At 48.7% G+C, this 16,931-nt stretch overlaps 1 protein-coding gene across 1 annotated transcript in view; it reads left to right on the top strand.

Moving 5' to 3' along the window:
- KMT2A (lysine methyltransferase 2A) overlaps positions 1–14,032 on the top strand; it is a 35,826-nt gene extending 21,794 nt beyond the window's left edge. Inside the window, exons 16-35 of the mRNA XM_015812892.1 lie at positions 134–307; positions 623–733; positions 940–1,013; positions 1,259–1,455; positions 1,748–1,854; positions 2,694–2,831; positions 3,459–3,617; positions 3,703–3,820; positions 3,910–3,988; positions 4,837–4,997; positions 5,505–5,663; positions 6,167–10,283; positions 11,122–11,186; positions 11,365–11,559; positions 11,674–11,748; positions 12,106–12,280; positions 12,781–12,888; positions 13,136–13,219; positions 13,405–13,534; positions 13,685–14,032. Of these exons, the coding sequence (XP_015668378.1) occupies positions 134–307; positions 623–733; positions 940–1,013; positions 1,259–1,455; positions 1,748–1,854; positions 2,694–2,831; positions 3,459–3,617; positions 3,703–3,820; positions 3,910–3,988; positions 4,837–4,997; positions 5,505–5,663; positions 6,167–10,283; positions 11,122–11,186; positions 11,365–11,559; positions 11,674–11,748; positions 12,106–12,280; positions 12,781–12,888; positions 13,136–13,219; positions 13,405–13,534; positions 13,685–13,960 (6,702 nt within the window). The 3' untranslated portion in view covers positions 13,961–14,032. The remainder of the gene's footprint in view (positions 1–133; positions 308–622; positions 734–939; positions 1,014–1,258; positions 1,456–1,747; positions 1,855–2,693; positions 2,832–3,458; positions 3,618–3,702; positions 3,821–3,909; positions 3,989–4,836; positions 4,998–5,504; positions 5,664–6,166; positions 10,284–11,121; positions 11,187–11,364; positions 11,560–11,673; positions 11,749–12,105; positions 12,281–12,780; positions 12,889–13,135; positions 13,220–13,404; positions 13,535–13,684) is intronic.
- Positions 14,033–16,931: the final 2,899 nt, after the last annotated feature.

Genomic DNA, 16,931 nt, shown 5'->3' with positions numbered 1-16,931 from the left:
CCAAGAGACAGGGCTACTAATTTTCTTAATGTATGAAAGTAACCTCTCTCCCCTCGATTACTATGTTGTGCATTAGCATATTGTTTGCAAAATTCTTCAGAAAATGTTCTACCCTCTTCTTCTCTGTCTCCAGGCAGCCAAACCTCCTGACTTGAATCCTGAAACAGAAGAAAGTGTACCCTCTCAAAGTTCTCCCAAAGGCCCAGACCCTCCCATACTTACAGAGGTTGGCAAGCAGGAAGAACAGCCACCACTTGATCTAGAAGGCGTGAAAAGGAAGATGGACCATGGAGGCTATCCTTCTGTGGTAGGTCTCAGTGCAGTTGGCCCCTCTCATTTTCAGGACTTCTGCTGGGATGAAGCAAAAATTGAAGCCGAGTTAAAACAGGCTGTGCCGCTGCACTAAAAGGCCGCAATCTGGTTGCCACTTCTTGCATGGTTGCTGGATCTCTGCTGCCCTGTTTCCCCTCCTGTGAGTGAAGAGGAGGCCACCCATTTGACTCCAGCAATGGCTGGGCCAGGGAGCTGCCCGATGAAAATGCCATAAGAGTTTACAGCTCCTGCAGGTAGTGAGGCATGCCTTAAGGACCATAGCAAGGTGGATCTTATTTTTCACATCTAGTTGGAGTTCAGCGATGATCTTGTTAAGATAATCCAAGCAGCTATCAATGCGGATGGAGGGCAGCCAGAACTCAAGAAGGCCAACAGTGTGGTGAAGTCCTTCTTCATGAGGGTAGGCTGTATTTTGCCCTTGTCTTGAGGAAAGTTGGTGTTGCTCTTGTTCCCAGAGCAGCTCTGATTCTCCAAAGAAACTGTTTTTAAACCTGTCATAAGTTCGTCATTCTGATAAATTTGCTGAGCTCCGTAGCAGTTTTCTTAAAAGGTTAATGCCAAGCAAAGTAATGCTAAATTTTATCAAATTGTGGTTTTCCTCTTTAGCAAATGGAACGAGTTTTTCCATGGTTCAATGTAAAGAAGTCAAGATTTTGGGAACCAAACAAAGTCACGGCAAAGTAAGTAATTGCTCTGCTTCCTGAAGTCACTCTTTGTCATTAACCAGAGGTGGTACCATAATGTTGTCCCTTGGAAATCATATGGATTTCCAAATAGTCTCTCTGGCAGCAACTATGGTCAACCGCCAGAAGCAGGAGTCCTCTGGCATCGTTCTTTCTCCGAAGGGAGCTGAGGGATGAACTGGAGGGCTTTGGAAGTTGAGAGCTGCATCTAACTTATGGCCGTGTCTCTTATTGTCTTTTAGCAGTGGAATGCTGCCTAATGCTGTCCTGCCCCCCTCCCTTGACCATAACTATGCACAGTGGCAGGAACGTGAAGAAAACCGTTGTGCTCAGCAGCAACCCTCTCTGATGAAGAAAATAATTCCAGCTCCAAAACCCAAAGGGCCAGGAGAGCCAAACTCGCCTACGCCACTGCATCTTCCTGCCTCACCCTTATCCAGTGAGAAATTGAGCCTCCTTTTCTCTGTAGGAAGTTCTCCCAGAAGACAGGCTTTGGGGGAGCAGAGAGGAGCCTGCGAGAGGAGCCTTGTGGTCTGCTTTCTGCCTGAATGAAATACATCCCATTTCCCCCTCCTCAGATCCTTTGAGTCGTTGCTTAGACTGCTTCGCTTGAAAAAGCTCTTGCTGCTCTGCCCTTTGCAACTGGGTCGATTGCTCCCCATAGTTAGTCCCTTCCCATGTTTCTTCCTCATATTCTTTGTTGGGAATTAATTCTTTCCGTTTGTTTTGAGGTTCCGACAGAAGCCAAGACGACAGCCCAGAACTTTCCCCTCCTCTGGATGTGGAAGACAACCGGCAGTGCTCTCTTTGCCTGAAGTACGGTGATGATGGAGGCAATGTAAGTAGCTGCCAGACTCTGATTTCAGTCCTCTGCTGCTGCTTGCTCTGTCTACTTAAGCTAATCCTGGCAGACTGATCTCGAGTCATCTTCATAACTTAGAGTGATATCATTTGTCAGTTAAAAATATTTGATTAAATCACTCTGAGACTTTGGTGAGCAATCTGGCCAAACACTGTTAGCAGATAATGCTATAAAAGAGATTGTTATATTTTTATCCCACTTATAAAATTGGTCAACTCAAAGCAGCAAACATATTTAATACACCTGCCTCACATTTTCACCACAGCAACAATCTTGTGAGGTGGGTTTGACTAAGAGAGAATGACTGGCCCAAAGTGATCCGCCTAGCCAGCTTTCATGCCTAGAAGAGAGGACTAGAATTCACAGTGCCTGGTTTTCAAAAATTATTTGATTAATTAATTATTTGATTAAAGGATTCTTTCCATTCTTTACAGATGACTCAGAGCTGGGAGAGATTTGCTAAAATCTCAGGATAAAATTCAGATATTTTGTTACAATAGAAACAGATGCAAAAGCATACATTAGGAAAAATTACATGGTGAAATAAAAATGTGAATAGGCATAAATTGAGGATGGAGAACACCTGGCTTAGCAGTTGTATATGTGAGAGGAATCTTGGGCTAATCATTTTGCCACAAACTGAAGGTGCATTAGCAGTGTTTATAAAGGATCGAGACCTTCGAATTGAGATCAAAATAATGGGCCTTTTCTGACCCTCCCTGCTTATCAGCTCTTCCTTCAGCAGCACTTCCTCCCTGAGCAGGGTGGGACTTCTGCCTACGAATGCCTTTGGTGGGCTGTTTGCTTTTCTATAGGATGCTGGCCGTCTCCTTTATATTGGTCAGAATGAGTGGACCCATGTGAACTGTGCCCTGTGGTCAGCTGAAGTGTTTGAGGAGGAGGATGGCTCTCTGAAGAACGTGCACGTGGCCGTGATTCGTGGGAAGCAGCTGGTGGGTAGGATGTGTGACTGTAGAGCGTTCACTTTAGCACTTTCTCTCCTTGACCACTGCAAGAGCAAGGGAGCTTGTTTGTATTGCAATTTCAGTTATGGAGATCACAGATCAGTATTTATAGAAAAGAAAAAGGTTTCTTCTGAAAGAATTTGTGAAAAAAAATCTCTTGGTTCAATGTTATTGTTTTATTTCATTAATGCTAGTAACACAAAAAAGGAGTCTGCATTGTGTGGAATTGGCTCCTCTTAGCAGCCAGGCCGGGGTGTGAAAAGGTGCTTTTCAGCAGTTAAGGTGCAGCTGCCCCAAGCAGTTGAACTGAGGCTCAGTCTCTCCCTTAAGTGCCGATTCCTTCTGATTGCTTTAGAGCGGTTATTGATTTTTCTCAGGTGCTTGGTTAAATAAATAGACTTAAAGGTATGTTTAAATTAGTGAAATACAAAGTTGTAACCCTAAATATATGCTTAATTTGTAAAAAAAAAAAATGGACCAGTAGCTTTGCTTGCTTACAGCTAGGGCAAAAAGAAGAACCAATTAGGAGTTCTCTGATATATTATATGTAACATTCATTTTAACCGTACAGTATTTGTGCAGTTTGACAATCAGAGTAACATGCCAATCTTGCAGCGATGTGAGTTCTGCCAGAAGTCGGGTGCCACAGTCGGCTGCTGCCTGGCCACTTGCACCAGTAACTACCATTTTATGTGTTCTCGGGCCAAAAATTGTGTCTTCTTGGAGGATAAGAAGGTGTACTGTTCACGACACAAGGATCTGATCAAAGGGGAGGTACGTCCTATGCCACCTGCCTCTCTTCTTGCCCCTCATTTGTTTTCTGTCCAGATGACTTATTCTGCTGTGGGTTTGTTTGCAGATAGTGCCAGAAAATGGCTTTGAGGTCCTGAGAAGAGTCTTTGTGGATTTTGAAGGAATCAGCTTGAGGCGGAAGTTTCTGAATGGTTTGGAACCAGAGAACATCCATGTGATGATTGGTAAGCCCTTGGTGAAGTGAGGTCGGGATAGATGGTCTCTTGCGCCACTGCTTTTCCTGCAGCTCAGCCTTTCTTCTACTTCCCTGTAGGGTCAATGAGCATTGACTGTCTCGGCATCCTGAACGACCTCTCTGATTGCGAAGACAGGCTCTTTCCAGTTGGATACCAGTAAGTGAAAGCCACTCCTGTGTCAGAAGCTCCTTCAGGAAAAAAATGCAAAATGGTCAGAAGAAACTGGGCTGCAAGGGAGTGCTGGTTGGCTGGCCCGGGTCTCAGCAAGAGATGAAAAAAGAAAGAACAATCCTGTCTCCTCATCCCCTTTTTGTTTCCTTATTTTTCACTCTTCACTTTTAATTGGATTATGAAATACAAGATAGTTCTCATTTTGTGACCACAGTTGCAACTGGCAGCTTATAATCTTACTTCAAAGAGCTTTCTTTCGATTTACAGACCTGCAAAGATTGTAAATGCAAGGATTGGTTGTAAAGTTAATTTTTCATTACTATCATAATTTCAAATGGTTGGAAACAAGGCAGTTGCTAAATGAGGATTGCTTGTAACTTCCTTTAGAATACTTTTAAGATACAGCATCCATATGCTAAATCCCTTTCCTCCCCTGTACATGATTTGTACAATGTGCATAACAGAAGGTCTTCCCTACACGTTCCTATGTTGTGAGCAAGCAGTAGTTGCAAAAGAAAGGTGGACAATGGACTGTCCCAAATACACAGGTTAGACACTTCATGTAATCCTCTTCTTGAGATTCCGCCTCCCATAACCCACAACTTAAAAGAGCAGGAAAAATCATTATATAGTAATTGAAATGTAAGGAGGTTGAGTTATTCTATTCTAGTAACATTAATTACTTTTATATCCAATATAAATTAAATGAATTCATTTTGTGGAAAATTAAACTGGACACAAGATAATTTAAAATTATTTTGTAGCTTCAAAATTTCCAGAAAAAATTATGTTATTGTCCCAGCACTTATCTGATGCATATATTGTTTGTTCAGGTGCTCCCGAGTTTACTGGAGCACAACTGATGCTCGAAAACGTTGTGTTTACACGTGCAAGATCATGGAATGCCGTCCTCCCCTCCTAGACTCCGACATCAACAGCACCATGGAACATGATGACAACCGGACCATTATTCACAACCCAGTGTCACTTTCAGGTGTGGGGCAACAGAAGAGGGTTCTTGATGTCAAATTGGCAGCTACCTCTGATCAGCTGTTTCTCTTGCCTGGGCAGTTCCTTTTTAGAGGTCTCTTGAATTGAGTGCTGAGAAGTTCCACTGCAAAAATACTTCAGAGGAAGGCAGAAAGGGGCTGAGTGGTCAATGTGGCTTCCTCTTCCTTAGCTCTAGCAATTGGCATTTAAAATATGCCTACTTTCAGAGTTGAGTCTCTTTTGCCTAATGGAGAACAAAAGGGCAGGTGGGATTTCTCAGAAATGTTACTGGAGTAGAAGAGAGAAATATTCAGTCATAAAATCATCCCTCCCAACATGTATAGTTCTCACTTTTAGTTGATGGTGATGTGAGAGCCCTTTCCCTTTCCTATGGCAAAAGAAGTTATTGAGGAGAAATGCTTATTTCTGGTTTTTTCCCCTTGAAATAGTCTGTTCAAATAGTTGAGTTTAATTCAAATTGAATGATGGTCCTATTTTTCTCCTGCAGCAGAAATTCCACCCAGAGATGGCCATGCAGCATCAGCTGACCTGAACCCTCCCTCTGCAGATCTTTCTCCACATCCTCAGAACTTAAAGGCTCTGCGGATCAGAACTCTGAGTTTTGCTCCTTCCCAGCGAACTCCTGGTTCAAGGCCGTTGCCTTCTGCAGGTCTGGCTCAGGACTCGTTTTTTTCTGTGATGGCTTTTGACTTAACCATGGCTTTAGAATATGGGATGTTTTTTATTTAAAAACTATATTCAGATATTTAGTTAAGTTGGGGGTTTGTAGTCACTGCAAGTTTGTGGTGGGGGGGGCACAGAGGGAGGCTCAGCCAATTTCACTTTATACATGTTATACTTTGATAATAAAGGGTTTATTATTTATTTATTTATTTATTTAAATACCTTAAAAAGTATTTCCAGATAAGGCTAAACTAGCCCTATTGTAACTTAAAGCCTGGGAGAAATTTTGTTCCCTTTACTTCCCTAGTCTTGGTGTGTTATTTTGAGTCAAAGCCTGACTTTCTACCTTCAAAGCACCCTAGTCATGATAGATTTGCCTGGGGGAAAAAGCAGACCTGAGTTAAGGACAAGAAGTGCTTGACCTGGGGATCAGTTTCTTTGGAATTCGTTGTGCTGCCTTTTCTTCTTAAAGGAATTATCTCTCCCTAGGAAGCCCCACCCCTGTGACACATGAAATCGTAACCGTGGGAGATCCTCTGTTGTCTTCTGGACTTCGTAGCATTGGTTCCCGGAGGCCCAGCGCATCTCTGTTTCCACAGCCACCGAGGTCTTGGATGCTGCCTCCCACCGGAGTCAGGACCACGAATGCTCAGCACAACATCATCTCTTCAGGACCCAGCAGGAGTCCTGTCCCAGAGCACACCGTGAGCATCAAGCATACCGAACGTTCTGTGGGACCGGCAGCCTTGCACGTTGCTCTCCAGGACACATTTACCCCTTCCAGTCTGGCCATCGCAAGCAGAGGAAGAGGAGCTCCTCCTCGGGAGGGAACCCTCTCCTTTGAAACTGTGCCTTCTGGAGGGCCCTTTTCTGCCAAGTCAGAGAAGGAGAAGCTGCTGAGCCTCCAAGATCCAAGTGCTTCCTGTGGGAATTCAAAAGCAGGCTGCCATAGGCAAAGCATCTCTGTCCCAGAAGGAAACCCAAGCAAGGGAGGGAAGTTCCCAGAATCCTCTTCTGGACTGTTTTCTCCCAAAGAATCTGTAGTTTCTGCACTGTTGCACCAGAAACCCCCAAAGAAGGAACAAGACCGGCATCTAACACAGGCAGACAAAAATTGCTTTTATGAAGCCCCAGAAGCAAAGACCTCACCATTTTCAGGAATAAGTAATCGATCGCCTTGCATGAACGATCCAGTATCTTCTGTGGATAGAGAGAGTAGACAAAAAATGAAGAAGGGGACAAAAGATAGGCATTCTAGCAAGCTTTTTAGAAGTTTAAGTGTCCTCCCAAGTAGCCACAAAGAATGTGCAGAGACAGAATTTGTTCATCGGGCAATGACATCTGAGCATATTAATCAGCAATACAACAGCATTGCTGTTGAGAAACTCATTGACAATAATCTGCTTGGCCAGGAGACATCCAAAGCTTCTTTCCAGAGTGAAATGGCCACCTCCAGGGATTTGCAGAATTCACAAAAGCGCACAGTGAAAGTAACCCTGACTCCACTCAAGATGGAAGGTGAGAATCAGTCAAAAAATGTTCAGAGAGAGCATGATGCAGAATCTCAACCTAAGGTTTGCACACCAGCTTCTGTGTCCCAGTCTGTTTCCATCCCAGAGCACTTAGGAAATGACGGTAGTGTCCCAGAAACTCAAAATTCTGCTTCCTCCTCAATGGCCCCAACCGATCCCCCTTATCCAAATCTGCCTGTTCAAGATAGCGGCTTGATGATCCAGGATGGAGCAAAAGAACAGGAAGAAGGCTCCTACAAGCGGCGATACCCTCGGCGTAGTGCGCGCGCCAGATCCAACATGTTTTTTGGTCTGACCCCTTTGTATGGTGTGAGGTCATACGGTGAGGAAGACCTTCCCTTCTACAGCAACTCCACCGGCAAGAAGAGAGGCAGGCGGTCTGCTGAAGGCCAAGTAGATGGTGCCGATGATCTCAGCACCTCAGATGAAGAAGACCTCTATTACTACAACTTCACCCGAACCGTTGTCTCAAGCTCAAATGAGCACATGACTTCTCATGGTTTATTCCGTGAAGAGGAACAGATCAGTCTCCCCAAAATCTCTCAGCTGGATGGTGTGGATGACGGAACAGAAAGTGATGCAAGCATCACTGTAACAACAAGGAAAATCAATTCAGGAAACAAAAGGAACGGCAAAGAAAATGGAACAGAAAGCTTAAAACTTGAACGAAGTGAAGATAGTGGGGAGAAAATGCAAGTGACCAAGAGTTCAGTTGGTCATAAAACAGCTGATCCCAAAATGGAGAATTGCCGGGTCAAAACTCAAGATTCTTTGGAAGCTCAGCTGAGCTCCCTAGAAGCTGTTGGTCGTCGTCCTCGTGTCAATCCAGAGCCCTCTGAGAAGAACCTGCTTGATACATTCAGCACAGAACTGCTGAAGTCCGACTCCGACAATAACAACAGCGATGATTGTGGGAACATTCTTCCTTCAGACATCATGGACTTTGTCCTGAAAAACACTCCGTCGATGCAGGCCCTGGGGGAGAGCCCGGAGTCGTCATCCTCGGAGCTCCTGACTCTGGGAGAAGGTCTGGGCCTCGACAGCAATCGGGCCAAAGATATGGGTCTCTTTGAAGTGTTTTCTCAGCAGCTGCCAACAGCCGAGCCAGTAGATAGCAGCGTCTCATCGTCAATTTCGGCAGAGGAACAGTTTGAGCTGCCCTTAGAGTTGCCTTCTGATCTCTCGGTCTTGACTACCCGGAGCCCTGCAGTCCCCAGTCAGAACCATGGCAGACTTGCAGTCATTCCAGAACCTTCCCTTGCCACCTCAGGGGAGAGATCAATGTTAACTATCCCTTCCTCAGATTCTGCTGAGAAGAGGGTAACGGTCACTGAAAAGGCTTCCTCTGGTGAAGCAGAGCCAACATTGCTAAGCCCACGAGTGGCTCCAAGCCCTGATGGCCCTCTGACTCCTGACCCTTTCATTCAAAGTCATCTGGAAGCAGAGCACATGGCCAGCCCGCCCTGTGGACCGAGGGATGCTGGTCTCGGGGCGGGCCAAGACCTGTCTGGCAGAAGCAGTGGGACCCCTGGCCTCCCTGTTTCCCCCTCTCTTCCTCTCCAGAATCCCAAATATGGGCCAAGTGCCCCCGACAAGCCTGGCCCATCTCCCATCTCGAACGCTGCTGTGCAGACAGCCCCTCTCCACCTGAAGGCTGCTGCAGAAAAGCTCTTGGTGGTCAACCAGAATATGCAGCCCCTGTATGTTCTTCAGACACTGCCCAATGGCATCACCCAAAAGATTCAGCTGACCTCCCCTGTCAGCCCTGGACCAGCTGGGATGGAGGCTGGAGCTTCTGTGCTTGGCCCAATGGACACAGCCAGCCTTGCGCTGGCCGCAGGCCTGAGCCCCGGCTTGCCCTCTGCCAGGCCTCTCTTTCCTGTGGCCAGCAAAGGCTTGCTGAACATGCCCCATCAGCAGCAGCACTTGCATTCCTTTTCGGCCAGCTCCTCCGGCAGTGGCGGCAGCAGCTTCCCGGCAGCCCTTGGCAGCTCTGCCTCGGGCCTTCTGATTGGGGTCCAGCAGCCGCCTGACCCCGAGGCGAGTCCAAGGGCAGATATTGGGCCTGCAGTCACCCCCCCTCCCACTGGCCTCAGCAAGAAGCGGTCCATTGCACGCCTGCACTCCCGGAGGGCCAAGAAGCTAACTCCTTCTGCTGTTGCTCCTTCTGACCTGGCCTCCATGAACTTTCCTCGCTCCTCCCCACCCGGCCTGCTTGATCTGGGAGCTGCGTGCCCGCGAACTGCGCCCAGGATGATCAAGCGCTCCAAGCCAGAGCTCATGTACTTTGAGCAGGCACCTCTGTTGCCCCAGGAAGGGGGGACAGCTGCTGCAGAGGCAGCCCTTGGAGCGTCTCCCAGCATAACTGGGCCAAAATCTGGCCACCTCGCCTCCCCTCCATCTGAGCTGAATGTGGCCCCCCTGCCATCCCCGGGCCCAACGATCCCGCCCCACCTGTTGGGACAAGGGGGCTCTGATGTGCCAGGCATTTCGGATATGAGCTCCCTCAGCAGCCTATTAATCAAAGCCACTCGACAGGGGCTGAGCCTCACGGAGCAGCCTGCTTCAGTGCCGCCAGTGGCTTCCAGTATGTTCCCGTCGCATAAGGAGGTCTCGTTGGCCCAGTCTGCTTCTGCGGGGCTGGCAACGACTGCTGTAGCAACCGGCATCTCTGTCTTACCTTCCTTGAAGACCGTGGGCATGTCTGCTGATCCTGGAAGCTCCTACCAGGCTGAGCCTCTCACACAGCTTCCGGCGTGCAAATCTGGGCCGGCCCCACCTCACCTGGACATCCCTCCTTCACAGGCAACTCCTCTTTCAGACTTTCCCCAGCTGATGGATACGGTAGCCGTGGGACGAAACAGACCGGCCCCCTGTGCCCCCACAGCCTCTCCTGGGAGCTCACCTTCCACTGTGCTGGGCTCCACCAGGGCCAAAGTCAAGCGCTTGTCGACCTCTTTGGGCAGCAAAGGATCCGGGAAGAAACCCAGGGTGCCTCCATTCTGGAACACTTTCCCTGGCCAGTGCGCTCCACCACAAGGCAGGAAGGTGGCAGCCCAGGACCCAGGCGGAGGGTGAGAGAGAGCTGCGGCTCTGACTTCCCCCCTCCCTTTCCAGCAAAGCCCCTCAGCGCTTCTATGATACTTGTTGGTTGAGAGGCGAGTTCCCCCTGCCCTGGTCCCAGATCAACAGGATGGGGAGGGGGGGCACTGGCTGCTTCAGAACACCTGCATGGTTCTAAAAGCACAGGGAGCCCAAGGGGAGACGGCAAACCCTCCCACATTGCTTTTGCCAGTGTTTGCTCTAGGAACTAGCCTCTCCCCGAGCTAGTCAGCGTCACGTGCGTCTCAACTTCCAAGCTATGTTTTGCCTGCCCGTGTCTTCTAGGTCCCAGCCCTTGAGGGTGCAACCAGAGGAGGCAACAGACATACTGCAGCCAGCCCACAAATCAGCAGGGTAAGCGGATCCCGTGGGGCTAAGGGGGGAGTGGGGAGGAAGTGCCAAGGCCATGCTCACACCCACCGGCTTTCTAGACAAGAGTCATTCTTAGATTTGGTGCCTCTGACCATGCCAAAAATGCCATTGGGGAATTCAAAACAGCCAGGGAAACAGCACCAGTCCTTATTTTAGAAATGTCCATATTTGCTACTGTTCAGCACCATAGAATCGGCGATGCTTCTTGAGGCATCAGAAGAGCGGATGACCATTGCAGCCAAAGGTCTTCTGCTGCAAATCTGTTCTCCCACCAAACATGTAGGCACCTGCCAGAAAACTTTCCAAAACTTGGCATGTGCCTGTCAAACTATTAACCTAATCGGAGATGGTGGCAGGCACCTCAGTTATATTGAAGGCCTGCAAGGCCCCAGCTGAAATGGGTCTCTCAGCCTTTTCCAACCCTCCTCTCCTCCACAGGCATTTACAGCCTCACCCACAACTGCAGCCAACGCCGTCCACTTCAAACGCGTTAGAATGTGCAGGTATGTGAAGACAGGCCTCCCTCTGCCCTGCCTGAGACCTGCAGGACGTGGAGGTCTGTACATCACAGTCCTGCCTTACTGCTGTTAAATTTCTGGGAACTTTTCTTAGAACGTTTCCTGTTTGGTCTGTTGTGATTTGTGTGACTGAGAGGGTATGAGTGTTCTTTTTTTCCTCCAGATTCCAGTGCTGAGGAGGAAGAAGAGGAAGAGGAGGAGGAGGAGGAAGAAAGCAGCTTTAGCTCCCCCCTCATGTTCTGGCTGCAACAGGAGCGAACACGGAAAGAAAGCCTTGCAGAGAAGAGGCCCAAGAAAGGACTGATTTTTGAAATCTCCAGTGATGATGGCTTCCAGATCTGTGCAGAAAGTATTGAAGGTAGGCCCAGGAGACAGCCCGCTGCACCGGAGCCTTGCATCAAAGGGGTTGTGCAACATTGTTGGATGTATGGTTCCTTCTCTGTTAAATCCTTGGTTGTTCTCTTAACCTTAGAAGCCTGGAAATCCTTGACAGACAAAGTTCAAGAAGCTCGGTCAAATGCCCGCCTGAAACAGCTTTCCTTCGCAGGTACCAGCAGTTGGAGGGAAAACCTAGAGGGCAAGGAAAAGAAGCAAAATGCTCAGTTTGCTGCACTCGCCACACAGTTCCCGTTCAGAACAGCCCTTGCACTGTTCCCAAAATGGCTTGAGTGGTGAGGGTGGGAGCTGAGCATGGAGTGAAGGCTGGGTGCTGGGCTGACTGAGGCCCTTCTCACTGGGCAGAAAAGGTTACCTTGAGCTACTACTGTTTCAGGAGCGGTTGGGTTCCAAGGCCAGGCAGCCTCTCCAGCCCTTCGGCCTTTGCTCCGAAGCTGGGCTTAGCCTGATCCACCTTGCCCTGTTCAGTTGGGGCCACAGCTGCTCTTCCCGCCTCTCCCTCTTCCAGGTGTGAGTGGGCTGCAAATGCTGGGCATTCTCCACCATGCTGTCGTGTTCCTGATAGAGCAACTCTGTGGAGCCAAGCATTGCTCCAACTACAAGTTCAGGTTCCACAAACCAGAGGAGGCCAAGGAGCCTCCCGTGAACCCCCATGGCTCTGCCAGGGCTGAAGGGCACCTCAGGCAAGTGGAGTCCTGTTCTTTCCCCTTTTCTCCCCAAGCTATTGCTGCTGCTGCTGCTGCTGCTGCTGCTGAAATACTGTTGAATGAGAAGTCTTAGGCCCTCACGGCAAGAGGGGGAAGAATAAAATAATGCCCTCTCTCAAAAATTTGGGGTTGGCACGGCATGCTTCTCTCCAAAAGCATTGTTCCCTGCTTGCCTCTTTTTGTTTAAGACTTCTTCATGTGTTGTATTTTATCCCATTTTTCAGACAATTACCCTCTTCCACAGTGGCTCACAGCAGTTAAAGGAGAAAGACAGGCAATCTAAAAGATAAGAAGCGCAAGGGACAGGGGGGAAAGGGAGATCAGTTCTTTGAGGCCAGAGCAAAGTGGTGAGCCATAAGGTGTCTTGGCCAGCCCAGCCCTCCCTTGCTGCTGTTCTTGTCTGAGCTGGAGAATTTCTGGAAGCCTGCTGCTGTGGCAGTCAGTGTAAAGTGTAATGCTTCTCTTTTGCACTTCAGGAACTCTGGTCTTGACATGTTCAACTTTCTGGCTTCTAAACATCGCCAGCCCCCACAGTACAATCCCAACGATGAGGAGGAAGAGGAGGTGCAGCTGAAATCTGCCCGGTACATATTGAGAGGGGAAAGCTATCCGGCTGAGTTTTTTTGTAACTCATTGTAGATGGGAGGAGGGGGCTTGTATTCCTGCACCTGAGCTGTAAGCCACCATGGATGGTAGGAAATTCGTCAAGGGACCAGGGTCCTGTCACACTTCAAGTAGGAGTTTGGGGGCTGCATCAGGCATTCAGGTTGATGAAGTCAGTGCTTATGTCAGACGTAACCCTCAAGTAGACTCTTCCTCGTCTGTCTTCAGGAGGGCAACCAGCATGGATCTTCCGATGCCCATGCGCTTCCGACACTTGAGGAAAACCTCCAAGGAGGCAGTTGGGGTTTACAGGTAAGTGAGAGTTCTGACAGAAAAGAGGGAGGAGGAGAAACCTGGGCCAGCTGACCTCTGGAATCAGCCCAGGGAGACCTCATGACATTTTTGACCTTGGAGATGTTTGAAGGCAGGTCGCTTGCCAGATGCCCCCAGGAACAGTGCGAGGCTTGTCAGCTTTGTGTCCTCTGCCATCCTGTCAGGTCTCCTATCCACGGACGGGGCCTGTTCTGCAAAAGGAACATAGATGCAGGGGAGATGGTGATTGAATATGCTGGCAATGTGATTCGCTCCATATTAACTGACAAACGTGAGAAATATTATGACAGTAAGGTGAGTGAGTGGCCAGCAGTTGCCCAGATCTGTAGGCTGTGGAGTGGTGAGGTGAACTGGCTTGGGCAGGACTGCCCCATCTGGTCAGGCAGATGGCCAGGAGATCTGCCTTTGGAGATTTCTCCGCCATCCACACTCTCTGTCTCCCAGGGCATCGGCTGTTATATGTTCCGTATTGACGACTCGGAAGTCGTGGATGCCACCATGCATGGGAACGCAGCGCGCTTCATCAACCACTCCTGTGAGCCCAACTGCTACTCCCGAGTCATCCACATCGACGGGCAGAAGCACATTGTCATCTTTGCCATGCGCAAGATCTACCGTGGTGAAGAGCTCACTTACGACTACAAGTTTCCCATTGAAGATGCCAGCAACAAGCTGCCCTGCAATTGCGGCGCCAAGAAATGCCGGCGGTTCCTCAACTGAGCAGCTGAGCTGACCACAGCCAAGGCCGGAGGACAGCAGGGTGCTGGGGCCCTCCACAGCCACAGATGTGCTGGCTTGCTCTGGCGGGGCAGGGCCTGCTCAGAGCGAGGCGCACTTTGGTGTGCTGTAGGATTAGAAAAATGGGAATGTGGACTGCAGCAACCAAGGCTGTGCCAAGCCGGCACGGGCACCTGGTTGCCTTCTCAACTGTGGACTGTGAGACCTACTCTCGTGTTCCAGCTTGGGCTGGCAGCTGTGTGGTGGTTCTCCAAGATGCCTGTGGCCACTATGGAGGAATCCCAAGGTAGCAGTTTGGGCAGTTCTAGTTCTTTGGGTGAGCTTTCAGGTGGACAGGCAGGCCCTTAGAGGGGGAATTTCTGTCTCAGAGAACCATCTCTCGTGCTGAACGCTTACATCTGATCCCGGCCCTGTGTCACAAATTTAGTGGTCCCCGGAGTGGAATTGGAGCACCCCAAGTGCAGCTTGTTTCCTGAGAAGGAAGAGTGCTGGTCAACCTGCCAGGAGCTGCATTTGCAAAGGAGATGAGGAATCCTGGACTTCATGAAATCCATTCCCTTTTCATGCCTCTAGAAACAGCCCTCCTCTCAGCCTCCTTCAGTTGCACCATCTCGAATTAAGTCTTTGGATTTTCCTTGGTTCTGTTTACATTTTAGTATTTAAAAGTTTTATAAATGTAAATATATTTTGTATATTTTTCTATGAGCAGCACTTCATAGGAAAGAGCACTTAGGAGACTATTTTTTCAGTCATGGTTGCATCTTGAGGGTGAATGTTTTATTTTAATAGGATGATCTTTCCAAGGTTGGGTCAGGCACATCCTGATTCTCCCCTCGGGAGGGAAAGGAGATTCTGGCTGCTGCTTCGGCTACCCCTTAAGTTTGAAGGGAGGAAGAGTTCTCCCATTTTCAGGAGAGGATAGAACCATTTGGGGTTTGGTGGGCCTTTCATTCTCCAGCAGTCAAATGGTTGACTCCCTGGATGTGAGCCAAACCGGTGGGATTCTCTCTAACCTCCCCTTCCTCTCCTGCCTCAGTTCAGGCCAGAGGAGTAAACATCCAGTTTCTCACCAGGCTGTGCCCTGGTCCATCTTAACTCTGGAGGCAAGCCAGATAAGCTGTGCACATCTCTTAAAAGGTAGCAGAATCATGGCCTGCTCTGGCTAAGCCAATTGGAGCACAGCCCTGGTTTCTGCTACCAGGAACCCACCCACCACTCTCCTGGAAGGAGAAGTTGGTGCACCTAACCGTCACCTTTGCTGTCCCAAGCCAGCCAGACCTTCCTACCCATGAGGCAGTTTGGGAGGAAGAGGCACGAGCCAGGTGGGGTTAAAAGGAGGAGGCAGTTGCTGCCTAAAGCTGCTCTTTCCGTCTTGGCTGCTGGGCTGCACCATGGCTGCTAGAAGAGGCCTCCCTTTTCATTGAAGGATGCTCTGAGCAGGCTCTGAATTTCGGCTCAAGCAAGGTGGCATCTCCTGCTGTTACTAATCTGGCTGTCCTGAGCAGCAGCAGAGCTGCTTTGGGCTGCTCTGAACCCCAGAATGTTGCTGCTGCTGCTGCTGCTGCACTTGAGGGAGAGGCTGGGGAGAGGTCACCTCTCCGGAGCAGCAGAGAGAAGGGAGCAAAAGGAAGCTGGGCTGGGCAGCTTCCTGGAAATATGAATGTATCTTTCTAAGAACTGACAGATCGTGAAATTGAAGAATACTAAGTCAGTCTACCCTTTAAAGTTTTGTGTTTTTTTTAAAGGAAAAGCGGGTCACTGCAAAGGGCTGGGCAACTTGTTGTGAAGCAATACCGGGTTTTCAGTCAAATTCATCCTGTGTGCAGAATCATGTCATTTGGCCAGGTTCCTGCTGGCTCATCCCCTGCTCTCCCCCCACCCCACGCCTGCAACTTTTTATGACTATAAATAAGGTATCTATAGAACTAATGCCGTGCTGCATTGTGTCTTGAAGCCTGGCTTTGAATTCTCTTTAACCCTTTAGATAATGGTTGTGTTCCAGTTGCTGAAAAGGCAGGAAAAACAACATGCCAAGGGCTCCATGGGCAGTGGATGCTTCCTCCACTGGACCTGGGTCCCATTGCAGACTGGGGGGTGGGGGGGGGCGTTAGGCTGAGCTGGCCTGTAAGCGGATCTCCCAGAAGTAAGGCTGGAGACTTGGCTGTGGATGCTCCTGACCTTCTGTGTTCAATAGTCAACCCTTGTACAACTTGCTTCTCTCCTCCACCTCTTTTTGGATTCCAGTTGGTGGAGCTCCTCAACAGCGTTGTGCGCTTTCTGGTCTCTTTTAACAAGGTCTTGCAGCTTTGCCTTCCCGCCAAGATCTGTGCCCGTGGTGTTTCTTGGATTCAGCGTCCGCAATAGCTACAGGTAGTGAATAGATGTCTCAAGCCACTTTGCAAAAGCTACATAAACAGGGCTCTGATCCATACAAAAAGCAACTTATCATGTAAAACCAATTTATCTTTTTTTCTTGTGTTCTTCCAAAATTAGTTTTTTTTTCTTTAAAAGGAGGAAATGTGTTGCTTGTGCTGCATCAGTGTTAATCCCCTGTCATTGTTACAGGGATGAAGGAAGTACTTTCAATAGTTTTAAGAAATGACTGAAAGACTGAATGTAAAAATAAGTGTATATAGTTGTACAAAAAAAGGAGTTTTTAAACATGTTTATTTTCTATGCACTTTTTTATTTAAGTGATAGTTTAATTAATAAACATGTCAAGTTTATTGCTTCAAAGGATGGAGTTATGATTGGGGCTGAGATTTTTCCCAGGCCAGTGCATTCTTCTTACCTGCATCATAGAAAGACCTTGTTCCCCACACGTGAGGCAGCTGTTGACCTCATAGTCCTGTATCCCAGTATCTTTGCTGGTCAGGTCCCTGGGTCTCCAAACACTGCATGCCCAAAACAAGTGAATGTGCAAACCTCCCAGCCCCAGAGCTCTTTGAAGGAG

The sequence above is a fragment of the Protobothrops mucrosquamatus genome, unplaced genomic scaffold, assembly GCF_001527695.2.
Source record: "Protobothrops mucrosquamatus isolate PMUCROS unplaced genomic scaffold, P.Mucros_1.0 scaffold115, whole genome shotgun sequence".
NCBI lineage: Eukaryota > Metazoa > Chordata > Lepidosauria > Squamata > Viperidae > Protobothrops > Protobothrops mucrosquamatus.
Note: the sequence above shows the minus strand (reverse complement) of the source record. Positions and strands in the feature narration are given on the sequence as shown.